The 15,741-nt window shown below is 43.9% G+C and overlaps 1 protein-coding gene across 1 annotated transcript in view; it reads left to right on the top strand.

The window, feature by feature from the left end:
* The window catches only part of LOC120023529 (chloride intracellular channel protein 4-like), a 29,879-nt gene that overhangs the window by 10,948 nt on the left and 3,190 nt on the right, over positions 1–15,741 (top strand). The window contains exons 2-5 of the mRNA XM_038967555.1: positions 10,298–10,407; positions 12,976–13,101; positions 13,242–13,348; positions 14,454–14,635. Coding sequence (XP_038823483.1) covers positions 10,298–10,407; positions 12,976–13,101; positions 13,242–13,348; positions 14,454–14,635 — 525 coding nt within the window. The remainder of the gene's footprint in view (positions 1–10,297; positions 10,408–12,975; positions 13,102–13,241; positions 13,349–14,453; positions 14,636–15,741) is intronic.

Genomic DNA, 15,741 nt, shown 5'->3' with positions numbered 1-15,741 from the left:
CCCGAGTTCCCGACTTACAATTCTGAGTTGAATGACCGTTCAAAACATATTTTCCAGTCGGAGCTCGTTTTTTCCGGAATTCACAGTTGTCTTAAACTCACCGAAGTCTGATTTCCCAATGCCAAGTTTCGAGCACGGCACAAATCATGCTTAATTGACAGCATGAAGGTTTTATCATTTTTAAACTTGGAAAAGAGACACTTAATCCCAGATTTGGGACCACGCAGCCACTCCACTGAATAGCAGGCTAGTGATCGCTTTGCAATGCTTGCAGTTAGCCACTGTCACTGATTCCACTCAAACCACTCATTTCCAATTTCCAACTTGTTGTGTAATGTTTGGGCGATGAGCACCGATACGTTTTATCTATAATTTCTCTTGATATGACAAGGATTTGCCAGTAGATTGTCGACTTGATTCATGATGACTGCTAGCTAAGGTTTTGTAAGTATGATATTGACAGTCCAATCAAAGCTAAGGTAGATATAAACGTCATTTTATCTGTGGCCAATGACCTTGAGCCTTCTTGGATGGGCACTTCTAATGTAACTCTATGGCAGCACATAAGGCGCTTGGATTTTCAAGGTCTACCCTTAGACTTGGTGGTGACGTACTGTCCCCACAAGGGACAGAACACAGAGATAATCATGGTGCAACTAGAGAACATTACCAACACCTACACTAGGTGGAACACTACGTTTCCACTGGCTGCCCCACCACCACAGAAAGCATTGATCTAGGCTGAAACACCTGAATGACAGGTTGCCACTTTATATAATGCACTATATTAGTGATGTTTCAAGAGACCTGACCATATACACTGAGTGTACAAAACATTAGCAACACCTTCCTAATATTGAGTTGCATTCCCTTTTCCCCTTCGAACAGACTCAATTCGTCGGTGCATGGACTCTACAAGGTGTCAAGCCTTCCACAGTGATGCTTCCCCATGTTGACTCCAATGCTTCCCACAGTTGTGTCAAGTTCGTTGGATGTCCTCTGGGTGGTGGTGGACAATTCTTGAAACTGTTGCATGTGAAAAACCCAGCAGCGTTGCAGTTCAAAGGCACTTAACGTTTGTCTTGCCCATTCACCCTCTGAATGATACACAATTCATGTCTCAAGGCTTAAAAATCTTTCTTTAAACTGTCTCCTCCCCTTCATCTACACTGATTTTTAAAGTTGATTTTTAATAAGGGATAATAGCTTTCACCTTGATTCACCTGGTCAGTCCATGTCATGGAAAGAGCAGGTATTCTTAATGTTTTATACACTCTGTGTCGTACCGGATAAATATTTTATTTATATTGAGTTTCAACAGTCACGTTTGTTTAAATGTTCTGGACACTTAACTCTCTTGGTGAATGAAAAGCATGCTGTGTGCTCATGCCATTCTGTTCCGAGGAAAGGCTTGGTGCCTGTTAGGAAGTTGACGTATTAATCCTTCTGCTCCCAAGGAAGCCCTCTGTTAATGAGGCATTTCTCCTGTAGACCAATGACAGGAAGTGAGACTGACTTGAACGACAAGGAATGAGGTAGAAGGATGGATGGGCAGTGAGAAAATGGAGGAGAAAGGCGGAACATGGAGAGGTTCAGGATGTGTTGGGATAGGGCAGGCAACAATTCGGACAGAAATACAACTTTTATAGATCAGTTATAATCAGGTTTACAGATGGGCATTGCTTCTGACATTTATCTCTCTGGTACATCAACTTGGCTAACAGGGTGCTCGAGTGCTGGACCTCAGAAATGTAGGGAATCTACCCTGAGGGCAGGCAGTGTAACCCAATTCGATCCCATCTGCTTATGTTTCACATCCCTCTTTACACTGGTAAAATGGGGGATAGCGAGCCATGCCTACTGTAGTTCAAATGTCAAATGAGGCTGGTGTTGGTTTATGGCGATGGTGCAGGCTTTGCTGCCATGTGAACTGACTTACACCTATAGCACAATGCTGGAGCCAAGGGGTTGTTCAGAATGGTCTGGACTTCAGTGGTCTTTTGAGGGAATCACTGCATTTAGTGTTAAAGTTGCCTCTATCAGATTGTAGAAGGCTAAATGGGGTATTTTACGTGTGTGTGTGTGTACACGTGTACAGAGTGAGGGGGAAGGTGAGGAATGCAGTGTATGTTTGAGTCACCTGTTTGGGGTCTGTTTGCGTCGAGGTGGAGTGTCACAGTACACCCAGACCTCGGTGTGAGCCGGCCAGGGCAGAGTTTGTGTTGGAACACACTCTTTAAACAACCGTCACACAGATCAGCAGGAATTGTTTCGTCTTTACTTCTCCTGCACATCTGCCTGTCTTTCTCCCTTCCCTGGTTTCTGTCTTATTTGCTTCCAACTTTACCCGAATCATGTTTCACTCAAATTCATACCCGACTTTGTTATTGTTCTTAACCTGGAGAGAGTAATGGGTCACATTGTTGATGACTCGGAGTGAGCTAAATCTTATCCCTTTCCACCCCTTGGTCAGTGTCCCAAAGAAACGTAAATGTTGCAAGTTTGAAGTCCTCTACCTCTGTAGGCCTGTCTGTCTGGGAGACGTTAGGTTTCCACTCCATGTCATCCACATGAGTCAGCGCCACACCAGGGTGTGACGCATTTCCTTTCCTGTAGGGCCGGACTTCTCCACACTCATCCTTCTGACCACAAACCTAGCCCTAGCCAAGTCAGCATCAGTCCCTTCCCTTCAAAGTAACAGCTTTACATCAGCCAGCCCAACTCCAGCCAGCCCCGTCAGTCCCAGCTGACCCAGTCATCCCAGCCCAGCCACACCTAGTTTGCATGCTTGTCCAGCCTAGGGGAGGCGTGACATAACATAACGTGACCCTTCCCAGAGGACATTCCGCCTGTGTCACGGGGCGAGAGGAGAGCAGCGGAACACTTGTTGGCTGACCCCCACCAAGCTCCTTATTCGGTAAAAGTGTGGCCTGAACTCGAGCCCACCCAATTTAGAATGTTAACTGTGAGTGGAGGGGAGGACATGACCATCATGCTAAAATTAGGCCTGGATCAGACCGGGCAGAACTCTCCAAAGGAAAAACAATAGACGTGTTACCAGTCCTGGTCTGAAGCGTTGATCAGCCACCACTCTGGTGGAGCGTTTTGGCCTCTGAGGACTTAAAAAGGTTAGGTAGATCTTTATTACAAAGGCACTGAAAACTGGTAATTTATACATTCCCAAACGTGTGTTTGTGAGAGAGGGAGGCAGAGTGGGACAGCTCATGATTCTATTGCTGGGATGTTCCTAGCCATAAAATGTTATGGGACATGAGGAAGAATAGACATTTTTGTTAATGGCAGTTAAAATGCCGAGTAGCCAGTCTATTACAACATCCTGATGCTTATTAAAACCTCGTGTCATCAGACTTGACATGCCTCAAGATGGTCATTTATAGAAGTAGCTCCATGAGGGTGAAAGTGATATCATGATCTGAGGTCACAGCAACACTGGTAACGTGGCTGTGCTTGTCTCCTGTAGATGGGTGATGGAGGGGGATGACTGAGGTCCCATTGTGCTCCAATGGGCCCCCCTGGACCTTCAGTGACTTTGGCATGAGTCATCCACTCCACTGGACGGACAACTCTGTGTCTCTTTGTTGAATCAGGTAGCCTAGTGGTTAGAGCGTTGGGCCAGTAACCGAAAGGTTGCTGGATCGAATCCCAGAGTTAACAAGGTCAAAATCTGTCATTTTGCCCCTGAACAGGGCAGTTAACCCACTGTTCCCCGGTAGGCCGTCATTGTAAATAAGAATTTGTTCTTAACTGACTTGCCTAGTTAAATAAAAAATAAATATCAGAAGCTTCTGTATCAGAATGTTCTAGTAGCATGTATTGCTTGCTGTAAGTAAAATAGGAACATTGGCACAATTTATTTGGAATATGATGCAATCATCATCTCCTGACTAATTTTAACCTGAAAATGAATAAGATAAATGGATAGGCTAAATCATGTAGTGAATAATGGCCGACTTGTTAAGTAATATTTTTCAGTAAGTACTGTGTGATTGCAGTTTTCTTACCACATATAAAATGTGAAATTATGATCACTGCTGAATCACTGAAAATAAACGTACGTGTGATCTCATGACCATATTAGGTGCTGGCCCAAAATAATTTCTTACCTCATTAAATTTTATTGGTCTTTTTTAAAAATCCAGTAACATGCGCAGAACTGTCCACAAACAGTTTCTGCTGGGTATTCCCCAAAAGGAGCTCTGTATTCACAATGCTGAATGCAACGGTTCTGGGACACTGCTCAAAGCAATGGATACTTGAGAGAGAACCGTGTTGGAGGGCCTGTTACACCACTGAGAGATGGAACTAAGCCATGATTTAGTTATGACAGTTAACAGACACGACTAGTGTCACAGCTACTGTGCCTGTCAAATACACCAAAATCGGATGGCTTGTATTTTAAAGTTTGTAGCTCATAAATATATTTTTTAAAATAATAAGTAATCTTATTGATTTGAATGTCTTCAACCTTTTTTTCTGTTGCTTTGTGAATATCTACACGACTTCACTGTAAATCAGCTTCTTCGTATGTCTTAAGACTGTTTCTTTGTTTGTTGAAGATACAGCTGTGTCCGAGGGGACGTACAGCAGAAATGCACCGCTACAAGCATCCTCATTTCCGGACTAGTTTCTACCCCCTGCCCCTAGTGAGGGGCCCAGGATGGGGGGGGGATGAGACGAGCACCAAGCAGCCCGCTAATAATGCTTGGTTGGCTTGCGCTCTGCTTGTTTTTCCCCTAGACCCTTTTCACACACTCAATCTATTATTTTTGTCTCCCTTTCTCCTTAACTAGATTTATGCTAATTCCACCAGTCTATTTCTGTCTTCCCTTATTCTCTACCATTTCTCTCTCCCTCCCAACCTCCATCTCAGAGAAGGCAGGGCTGCAGGGAGTTTGTGGCAGTAACAGACTAGGGCTTGGCTCTGCAGCCCTGATGTGTACCTGGAAGATCAGACCGAGGCCTGTTTTTGATGTCTGCTTTAGCAGTCTGCAGCCTCCAGTGGACAAGATCCCTGCCATGTTCTGACTGATATTTTCTCATCTGTTCTACTGTGGCTGGCCATCTGAGCACTGGCTTTGTTTGAGCTCACCCCTAAAGCTGCTGCTTACTCCATTCATACAGAGCATTTGGAAAGTATTCAGACCCCTTGACTTTTTCCACATTTTGTTACGTCAATGCTTTATTCTAAAATTAAATAAAAACATTTCCTCAGCAATCAACACACAATACCCCATAATGACAAAGCGAAAACAGGTTTTTAGACATGTATTAAATTGTTTAAACAGATACCTATTTACATAAGTATTCAGACCCTTTGCTATTAGACTGGAAATTGAGCTCAGGTGCATCGTGTTTCCGTTGATCATCCTTGATGTTTGTACAACTTGATTGGAGTCCACCTGTGGTAAATGCAATTGATTGGACATGATTTGGAAAGGCACACCTGTCTATGTTAGGTCCCACAGTCAGAGGAAAAACCAAGCCAAGAGGTCAAAGCAATTGTAAAGCCCCTGAGACAGGATTGTGTCGAGGCACAGATCTGGGGAAGGGTACCAAAAAATGTCTGCAGCATTGAAGGTCTCCAAGAACACTGTGGCCTCCATCATTCTTAAATGTAAAAAGTTTAGAACCACCAAGACTCTTCCTAGAGCAATCGGGGACGAAGGGCATTGTTCAGGGAGGTGACCAAGAGCCCGATGGTCACTCTGACAGAGCTCCAGAGTTCCTCTGTGGACTCTGCAGCACTCCGCCAATCAGGCCTTTATGGTAGAGTGGACAGACCGAAGCCACTCCTCAGTAAAAGGCACATGCCAGCCCGCTTGGAGTTTGCCAAACTGCACCTGAAGACTCTAAAACCCTAAGAAACAAGATTCTCTGGTCTGATGAAACCAAGATTGAACTCTTTGGCCTGAATGCCAAGTGTCACGTCTGGAGGAAACCTGGCGCCATCCCTACTGTGAAGCGTGGTGGCAGCATCATGCTGTGGTGATGTTTTTCAGTGGCAGGGACTGGGAGACTAGTCAGGATCGAGGGAAAGATGAACGGAGCAAAGTACAGAGATTCTTGATGAAAACCTGCTCGAGGGCTCAGGACCTCAGACTGGGGGCAGAGGTTCACCTTCCAACAGAACAACGACCCCTAAGTACATAGCCAAGACAACGCAGGAGTGGGTTCGGACAAGTCTCTGAATGTCCTTGAGTGGCCCAGCCAGAGCCCGAACTTGAACCTGATTGAACATCTCTGGAGAGACATGAAAATAGCTGTGCAGCAATGCTCCCCATCCAACCTGACAGCGCTTGAGAGGATCTGCAGAGAAGAATGGGAGAAACTCCCCAAATACAGGTGTGCCGAGCTTGTAGCGTCATACCCAATCAAACTTGATGCTGTAATCGCTGCCAAAGGTGCTTCAACAAAGTACTGAGTAAAGGGTCTGAATACATATGTGAATGTAATATTTCAGTTTTATTTTTAATAAATTAGCAAACATTTCTAAACCTGTTTTCTTTGTCATTATGGGTTATTGTGTGTAGATTGATGAGGGGGGAAAGGCACTGTATTCTAAACATGGCTGAAATCCATGTCTTATGTCTACTTAGCATTTTATTCTCAGATGCCGTTCACATGGAAACTACTGAAATGATAATCACCTCTTTATTATGGACTGCTTGTCATGCGAGTCTGTCCTCCATCGTCATGGGAACAGTCACCATTTCATACTGTCATTCCTGCCCCTGACACATTAACCAACAATAACTAATCTCTCTGGACTCTTGATAGCTAACAATTACCTGAGGTTTCAAACAGAGCAATACGACGATTTGATAGCAAACCTTTCATACACAGGACAGTAATGGAATCAAAAGGAGGGGACATTGAACAAAGGCTGTGATCGAATACAACCTTTTTGAGATATTGAAGAACAGAACAGCAACTCCAGCCTCTAGCAGCAGGCCGATCAAACGGAGAGAACACACCGGACCTCCACACCAAAGAGGGAGCGAAACAGCAGGGTGCTGCTAGCTGGACACACTGCCTGGAATAGTCTGGAAAGTCCCCTATTCATTCACAGCATAACTTTAGGCCAAAAAAAACCTAAAATAAATATATTTTATATTTTTGGCTACGTGTTTTTGACGTAGGATCCATGTGAAGTAATACGATTTTATTCATGTTCCAGAAAGCCCGATCTCGGCACAGGTCCATCAGTCCATAACTCAAGTCTGTGGTATGCTATTTTAATTAGTGTATGCATGTCTTTGTTGGAATGGGGCTGAATCTGAGAGGAGATTTCCTCAAGATACTCTCTGCGCTGGTCAGAGGGAGAGCGGGCACAAGAGAAAGAAATATGAAGAGGATGGATAGGCGAGAGGATATCGACAGATACAAAGTGGCTGAAAAGTACACAGATCCAAGAGGGAATGTGCAACCATTCAGTTTAGTGAAAACTTGTTACAGTTGGAAAGGATAGAAATTCCTTTCGTCAATGCTCTGATGACCTTCAGTCCCTGCCCTTCTGAATGGATGAATACTGGGCATTCTTCAGAATGAACTGGCTCTGAGAATGGCCTTCCTCTGAGCTCACTGTCTCTATGGAGCACTCCATAACCAGTTGTGTAAATCTGGGAAGGGGGAAGATTCGGACCATGTGGAAGGGGCTGCGACTGCTTGAGTTGATCCGCTTAAGAGGAAATAACATAATGAAGTTGGACTGATGTCAGAAAATAGTTGTAGAGCGATCAATAATGAGAGTAGCAAGATGATGTGAGTAGTATGGTATTGCTGTCAATGCCAGAAATCAAAGCACAAACTCAGAATGAGCTGGCATTAACTGAAAATACTCTTATTTACTAGAGTGAAATCAAAGGCTACTGGCTTTTCTAGCTATACTATGTTTGCTTACACAAGATCTTTACTCATGAGTATTTTAATTTCACTTTCCAGTTACACTTTACTTGGATAGACAATCTGTTGATAAGCAACTGCTTGATCAGGTTACGGTTTAGAATAAAGGCTAAGTGTTACGTTTGGGGTTAGGATAAAGGTTAGGGTTAGTTAAAATGTTACTGATAGTTTGTAGAACATCTACAGATGGACTATCCAAATTAAGTCTTACCCACTTTCCTAATTTAGTAATTACTGTACACGTGTAACATATTAATATTACATGAGGAAAGGTTAGTTGCATTAAACTCCTCTTCTTCTCTCCCACATCTATTACCCCACTCACTCACTCTAAGCTGGATACTGGCATTTGCCTGTACTGAAGAGCCCTATTGATATGGAACCACTTGAGGGGGTGTGGGTGAGGGGGGAGTGTTTGCTAGCAATGGTAGCTGGAGATATATCTGGTGTGTGTTATAGGACACTGTCTGCCAGTGGAGTGTTTAGTATATTCTGCTCACTGCCTCCTTTTTACTGCTTGGACTGGAGGTCTGTGTGTACATTCTTCCAATGCACAGTAGTAGTTTGTCTTTCAGTGGAGGTAAAAGTAACAGATCTATTTGAGGAAGGGAAAAGCCCCTGGGTGGTGGTGGATCTCTACTGGTGGGTAGTTCCTTGTTTTTCCCCCATGTCCAGAGATGGTCTGATAACAGTTCTTCTAAGAACTAAATGTTGTTTTACAACTCAAAATATGTGAAGGACAAGCAGGCTGATAAAGCACTCAGACATATCCTCCTTCCCCTCCCACTCAAATACATGGTCTAATGAAATGCAAGAACGCTGTCCTGCTCCGTCTTAGTCACATCTGGGGTTTGTGTTCCACTTGGCTGACTGCCAGTGTGGAAGAATGGAGGCTGCTGTGGAAGTGTGCTAAAGTGTTTGAGACAAAGGTCAGCCTGCTCTCTGGGTGTCAGGGAGCTAGTCTCTCAACTGTGTGGAAGAATCATTTTCTGCTCAAAATAGACCTGTGCTGGGTCAGTGTAGTAAAACACCACTGGTCATTGGAAATTGTACAATCGAGGTCTGATAATATCAGTGTTCCAAGACCCTTCTGCATTTAAGGCTCAACCTTGACTTTATTGGGACCCTGCTTACAAGACTCATTTAGATCTGTCAGTCATGTTTGGTTCTCTGCCTCTATTCCAGTGGTTATCAAACTGGGGGCCCTGAGTGTGAAACATAGTATTTTAATAGGCTTTATACACTGAGCATACAAAACATTAGGAACACCTTATTATTGAGTTGCACCCTGTTTTTGCCCTCAGAACAGCCTAAATTGGGGCATGAACTCTGGAAACCGTTAGTGAAAAATCAAGCAGCGTGGCAGTTTTTGGAGCACTCAAACTGGTACGCCTGGCACCTACTATACCCCGTACAAAGGTACTTAAATCTTTTGTCTTGGCCATTCACCCTCTGAATGACACACAATCCATGTCTCAATTGTCTCAAGGCTTAAAAATCCTTATTTAACCTGTCTCTTCTACTTCTACACTGATTTTGAAGTGGATTTAACAGGTGAACAATAAGGGATCATAGCTTTCACCTGGATTCACCTAGTCGGTCTTTCATGATAGAACAGGTGTTCATAATGTTTTGTACACTCATTGTATATTTGTATTTTATATTCATACCTTTGCCTATTCGATCTGGCTAATAACATTGAACTACGGTACTGCACCAAATTCTTGTAAAAAAACCCCATCTGTGGTTCAGAACCGTATCTTGACTGTTATCCAGATTAGTGACCAGAAAGCACTCGTTTCAGTCTGCTACAGATGCATCTTTACCAGAACAATGGGGTACCTGCCACTTTTTCATTGATCATTTTCATAATTCACATATGTCTAAAGATGTCTGTAACATCACACTGCCTTCAATAATTATCGGATGAAGACGTAAACATTCTGGTGAATGTATTATTTGTGAGGAAGAAAAAGGCTACAGACAGACCGTGCTTTCTGTCTGATCCTGCTCTGGACTCCAGAGAAGTGACATCCCTAGTTGATATTGGCTGCAAACATGAATTAAATTCAGCTCAAAATGCAGGTGTAAAACAGTCTTTCTTTATCTTGTTTTTTGAAAATGCATCACCGTTAGTTATGACAGGCTACATTTGCGCAGAGATTGTTTGCGTGTGCGGCGATTGTGAGGTTTGAACCACTTTTTTGGGGGGGTTGTGGGTCAAGTTTGAGAACCACTTCTCTAATCGATTAAGCCTGGTGCATTTTATTTGGTTTTACAGGAGCCTATCATACAAACACAATGTCATGCGAGTGTCATCCATTATCTGTAAATAATGCTGGTGTAATCTGACCTTCTTCCCTATCTCTCTCAGGCGGGAAGTGATGGCGAGAGCATCGGGAACTGTCCGTTCTCACAGAGACTCTTCATGATCCTGTGGCTAAAGGGAGTGGTGTTCAACGTCACCACAGTGGACCTGAAGAGGTGAGGGAGAATACACACCACCACGTTACACTAGCCTTCTCGCTCACTCCACCACCACGTCACGCTAGCTAGCTCATTCCCCCAGAAGGGGTCAGCCTTCTACACTTCCTCTGCTCCTGGAGAGCCAGGGGAATGCTCTCTCTCCTCTCTCCTCTCTCCTCTCTCCTCTCTCTCTCAGAGCTTTTCTGGGCTCTCCACTAACACTCTGATCCAACCCCACCTCAAACATTTTCACCACCCTTACTGCTTATTTCTTTTTCCCATGACCTTTCCCAACCCGGAGAAATCTGGAAAATAAACAAGCTGCATTCTGGAGAGGCTATTTGAGGTTGTGCTCACTTCCTCCCTAGATTTGCGGGTAAATTGTATTTTTCTTACTCTAAAATCAAAGCAGAATCTAAAAGGATCAGCTTCCCCTCCCAAAGTCATTTGAAGTCTATTTAGTCTTGGCTGAAAGTGCAGTAAATGTTCTGTAGAAGGCTGCCTGGCAGCTCCTTGCACAACCATTATATTCCTCAATGCATCATCTGAACACTTCCTGATTTTGTTTTTCCTCTTCCCAGGCCAGGGCTATTGCCATACAGTATGTGGGATTATTTTCAGATATAGTAATGGACTTGATTTCCATGGGCCTTAAATCATTGCTGTCTGACTGACAGTATAGTATACAGGAGGCTCTGAAGTGTTGTAGAGGGTATAGCTCAGCCATGCGGATACTTATGCATCGCTTAGCATCTCTTCTCCTGAGAAAGCTCAAACACTGCTACCTCTGCCAGGGTTGGTCCTGTGGGTAATCTAGAGTTGGAAACAAAACAAGACTGGGTAGTACACAGAGCAACCTTCTCTTTTACATTTGGAAGCACAGGGAAGTTGTCTTTGGCTATCTGTGAATGTATTTGCATATGTATCTATAACTGTGTGTGAGGGTGTGTAAGACGAAACGAGCTTCCAGAGGTCTTGTAAAAGGCAGTGGAGGATGTCCGCCCACTTAAGTGTCTGTTTTCTCCTCTTTTGTCAAACATGTCTTTGTTCAGTTCTGACCACATACTGCTTTGGCCTTTTTTTAAATGACTGATAAAGGCTTCACTTTTTCCACACAGTAGTGTGGTCACTCTCCAGTCAACAGAACGAGGCAAAGTATTGCACAAAATTGTCTTATTTAGTCCTGTTTTATTGCTGTATGGAACTTAAGGACAGTACAATTTCTAACCTTAATGTTATGACCTTGCTTTGGAAAACTATTCAAAAAGCCTTTTTGGCTGAATTTGAATAACACATGAATGCATTTTTATTTATCTTTTTGAGAGTACACTTACCCCCTTCCACTGTTCCTTAATGTTGCCATGGGGCGAGGGTGCTTCCTGTGCTCATGCCAAAGGATTGAGGTCACTTCCTGTTTTGGTGCCCCTGTGACTAGTTGGTCTTACGAGTCTGTTTCACAGCTCCCCTTGTAGGGAGACCGTAACCACTGTACTTTGCACATACCATTGCATGGTGACATGGCCTGCATGTGAAGCGGTTTCTATGGCTAGATTAGTGGTAGGCTGTTCTCTGCATCAAAGGTAATTTGCGCCTCACTTTTTTTGGTCAATTTTGCTCAGACATGACAACCCTGATAATTAGCAGACACAATAATTGTTTTTCTTTCTGCTTTTTTACTTTGTAATTATGTATTTTTGTGTGGATGATTATGGAACATGACTCTAGGCTATGTGCTGTTGATTGGTCATTCATCACTCACTCATTATGTTCTGTGTGTTCATCATATCTCACCTCCCAGAGACATCTGGAACAAAGCAAAAAAAGCCCTGTGGACAGAAGAATGCACATGGACACGCGCGTACATGACCCTGTTGAAAATAAAGTCCAACCCAGGGTGTGTGAGGGGGGAGGACTGTAGAGGGCCAGAGTGGTCTGGAACAGTCTAGCATGAGACGGGGACAGGGATTTGTGTGCTGTCTATTGGCCACAGCCAATTCCACTGATCTGCAATAGAATTGAGCCCTGGGAGACACAGAATAACGCTTAATGATTATTGATGATTTTAAAGAGTAGATAGACTAGATGGATTTTAGGGATATAAAATGATAGATTAGTGAGTAATCCGTGATGGCTTAGTTTTGTAGTATGAAACTTTATTATCCCTAGGTGAAACTTGGTTTTGCAGTGAAGTCATCCATACAAACAAGACAGACATTTCAACAACATCAAGGAGAGGGAAAGTGGGATACCTTGTCAGTTGTACAACTGAATGCATTCAACTGAAATGTTTACCACATTTAACCCAACCCCTCTGAATCAGAGAGGTGTGTGGGGCTGCCTTAATCCACATCCATGTCATTGGCCCCTGGGGAACAGTGGGTTAACTGCCTTGCTCAGGGGTAGAATGACCGATTTTTACCTCGTCACCTCTGGGATTCGATCCAGCAATCTTTCGGTTACTGGCCCAACGCTCCTACCTGCCAGGCTATCCCTTAACACAGTATAAGGTAATCATTTGGCTGATTTGAAAATTTACCAGTGCGTTGTGACATGCCCACTAAATCCCCTCTCTTCTCTGCTCCCTAGGAAGCCTGCAGACCTCCAGAACCTGGCCCCGGGCACACACCCTCCCTTCATCACCTTCAATGGGGAGGTCAAGACCGACGTCAACAAGATCGAGGAGTTCCTAGAGGATGTCCTCAGCCCACCCAAGTGAGTCGTCTGGTTGGCAACAGCATTTCACACCCACTAGGCACTTCACATCAGACTGCCTCCACAAGTATATACCTACAGTACAGTATACACTCTGCTTGTCAGATCTAACCAGGTGTATCATCGGTTTGTGTGTGTAGGTTCACCAAGCTTGGCACCAGACACCCGGAGTCCAACACAGCTGGGATGGACATCTTTGCCAAGTTCTCAGCCTTCATCAAGAACTCCAAACCAGATGCCAACGAGGGTGAGCTTACCATCCCTACATGATAGATGTGTGTGTATATATAACCCCATATTTAACCCCATATATATACATACACATTTTAGTTCCAGGTTACTACTCAGAAGTCAGTGGACAAGCAATACTTAGAAATGGAGTTACACTTGTGGTGCAGGAAGAGTTCTGTGGTTGCTAAGTGACAGTGGTAGCCTGAGGTGATTGGTGGCTGGGTGAGAGTGGGGGTCTGACATGGGAACACAGGGCTTTTGTTCTCTGGGGTGGCCTCTCTCTGTCCCCAGGCCCATTCCTTCCCCTGTCCCCCATGTCACCTGGCTGGGCTCTCTTTAAAACAATTGTTTAACCCCATCCAAACATCCTGGTAAAAACAACCGAGAGAGATGGACTAGAGATGCTCAACACACCTCTCTTCCCTATCATATTGTGTTATGACCATGGGAAGACATGATTTGTACAAGACACCAGGAGATGGTATACTGTAGCTTTGCCTCGGTCATATTGGCTAATGTTTTTCTGTCTGTATGCCATGTTAATCTGGGGTCAGCTGTTTTATGACATACAGTATCAGTTCATGTCCTTTGGTATCTTGGATGGTTTCTATTCTCCACCCTGCTGTAATATTGACCCATCGTGATGGTTGGCTTTGAATTCCTTCTGGGCTATGTCAACACTACTGCTGACAGTCCTATCTGAATGATAAGCATGCCCTGTTTTATAAGACTTTAAAATGTAAAACACATGCCTCGTCACACACTCTCCAACTGGCTATACTCTACAATCAAATGAAATCAGTAGAATTTGCTCAATAAACCACAATGAGTCCAACCCCTGCTATCTATGTTGGCTGCATGGACCATGCCTTATTTGGGGTCTCAAGAAAATGCTAAAAACTGTCAGTGAGGAATGTCTGTGAAAGTACTTATGCACGGCAGCTCTAGTTCTGCCATCTTGCTATGAAATGCTGCCCTCTGCTGTGTGTTTCTTGTAGTGTCTGTTTGGGAAGGGGTCCAGAATATTCAACACAAGGCAGGCTGGTTTGTGAATGCTATAATGCAGTTGACCGTTGCGATAGTGTAATGAGAGATGATGAATGTTCCTTTTTGTGCTGTAGGTCTGGAGCGTGGGCTGTTGAAGACCCTGCAGAAGCTGGATGAGTACCTGCGCTCCCCACTGCCTGACGAGATCGACCACAACAGCATCGAGGACATCAAAATCTCCACTCGCAAGTTCCTGGACGGTGACGAGATGACACTGGCTGACTGCAACCTCCTGCCCAAGCTGCACATCGTCAAGGTGAGACTGAGGGTATTAAACAGGATATTCTATACACTAGCAGAGTCCATGTAGTCCATGAGCCAGACCCCCAAATTTGGGCCTTTGGGCTCACTTGGGGTTACAATGTCTCATAGTGAGTTCTTTGAAGGTCTATGGTCCTAGAGTTGGAAAATGTCTGGTAGTCGTTGCGGGAAGTGGAGCTTTCTCCGGTTATCACTTTCTTCCCTCCTTCCCATTCGTTTTTCCCTATTACGGTCAATGTCAGTATACAAGAAGTTGTTGGTCACGTGTACCCTTTTTAACCATGTGTAATTGGAAAGTTTTGATTCACAGCTATCCGTCAGACCAATTTTTCTGAATGTTCAGGTCAACAGAACTTTGACCTTTGACCTCTAGGGTACATATCAGAATTACCAGTATACATTGCTTTAAAAAGGAACCCTTGATACATTGTTTGACAAGTGATTCTGAAAATATAACCAACTTTGAAAGCCACAGCTATAACTATTTAAAAATCACCCATATTATGCCACTGACAGAATAATTTAAGCTTAGCCATAGAATTCCATGTAGTGGGGCAGTTATGTTTTTCTGTTGCAACTTTGGTGATCGAGGCACCACATTTCACACACACTGCTAAAACAGTTTTTTATTTTTATTAAAAAAGGTTTGTAGATACACGGCCATCCCAGGCTTCACACAATCACACAGAAGTATTTTTCCAATATGGCCACCAAACAACTAAATGGGGTCTTGTTGGATCATGACCACACCTGTATTAAATATAATTGTAGTATGCCCAATATCTTAAGTTCATAGTGATGTAGAATATACAACCAAATGAGCCAGGAGTGTGTGTGAGAGAGAGCTGAGAGCTGTTGCCAGAGAATTTATGTTAATTTTGCTTCTATAAGCTGCCTCCAATGTCGTTTTAGAGAATGTGGCAGTACGTCCAACCGGCCTTACAACTGCAGACCACGTGTAACCACACCAGCCCAGGACCTCCACATCCGGCTTCTTCCAGATGGGGGGGGGGGGGGGGGGATTTCTGTCTGTTATAAAGCCACTTTGTGGGGAAAAACAATATATATTTGGCTGGGCCTGGCTCTCCAGTGTCCAGTGGG

The sequence above is a fragment of the Salvelinus namaycush genome, chromosome 28 (assembly GCF_016432855.1).
Source record: "Salvelinus namaycush isolate Seneca chromosome 28, SaNama_1.0, whole genome shotgun sequence".
Lineage (NCBI taxonomy): Eukaryota > Metazoa > Chordata > Actinopteri > Salmoniformes > Salmonidae > Salvelinus > Salvelinus namaycush.
The sequence above is the reverse complement of the archived record's forward strand: the minus strand, read 5'-3'. Positions and strand labels throughout refer to the sequence as shown.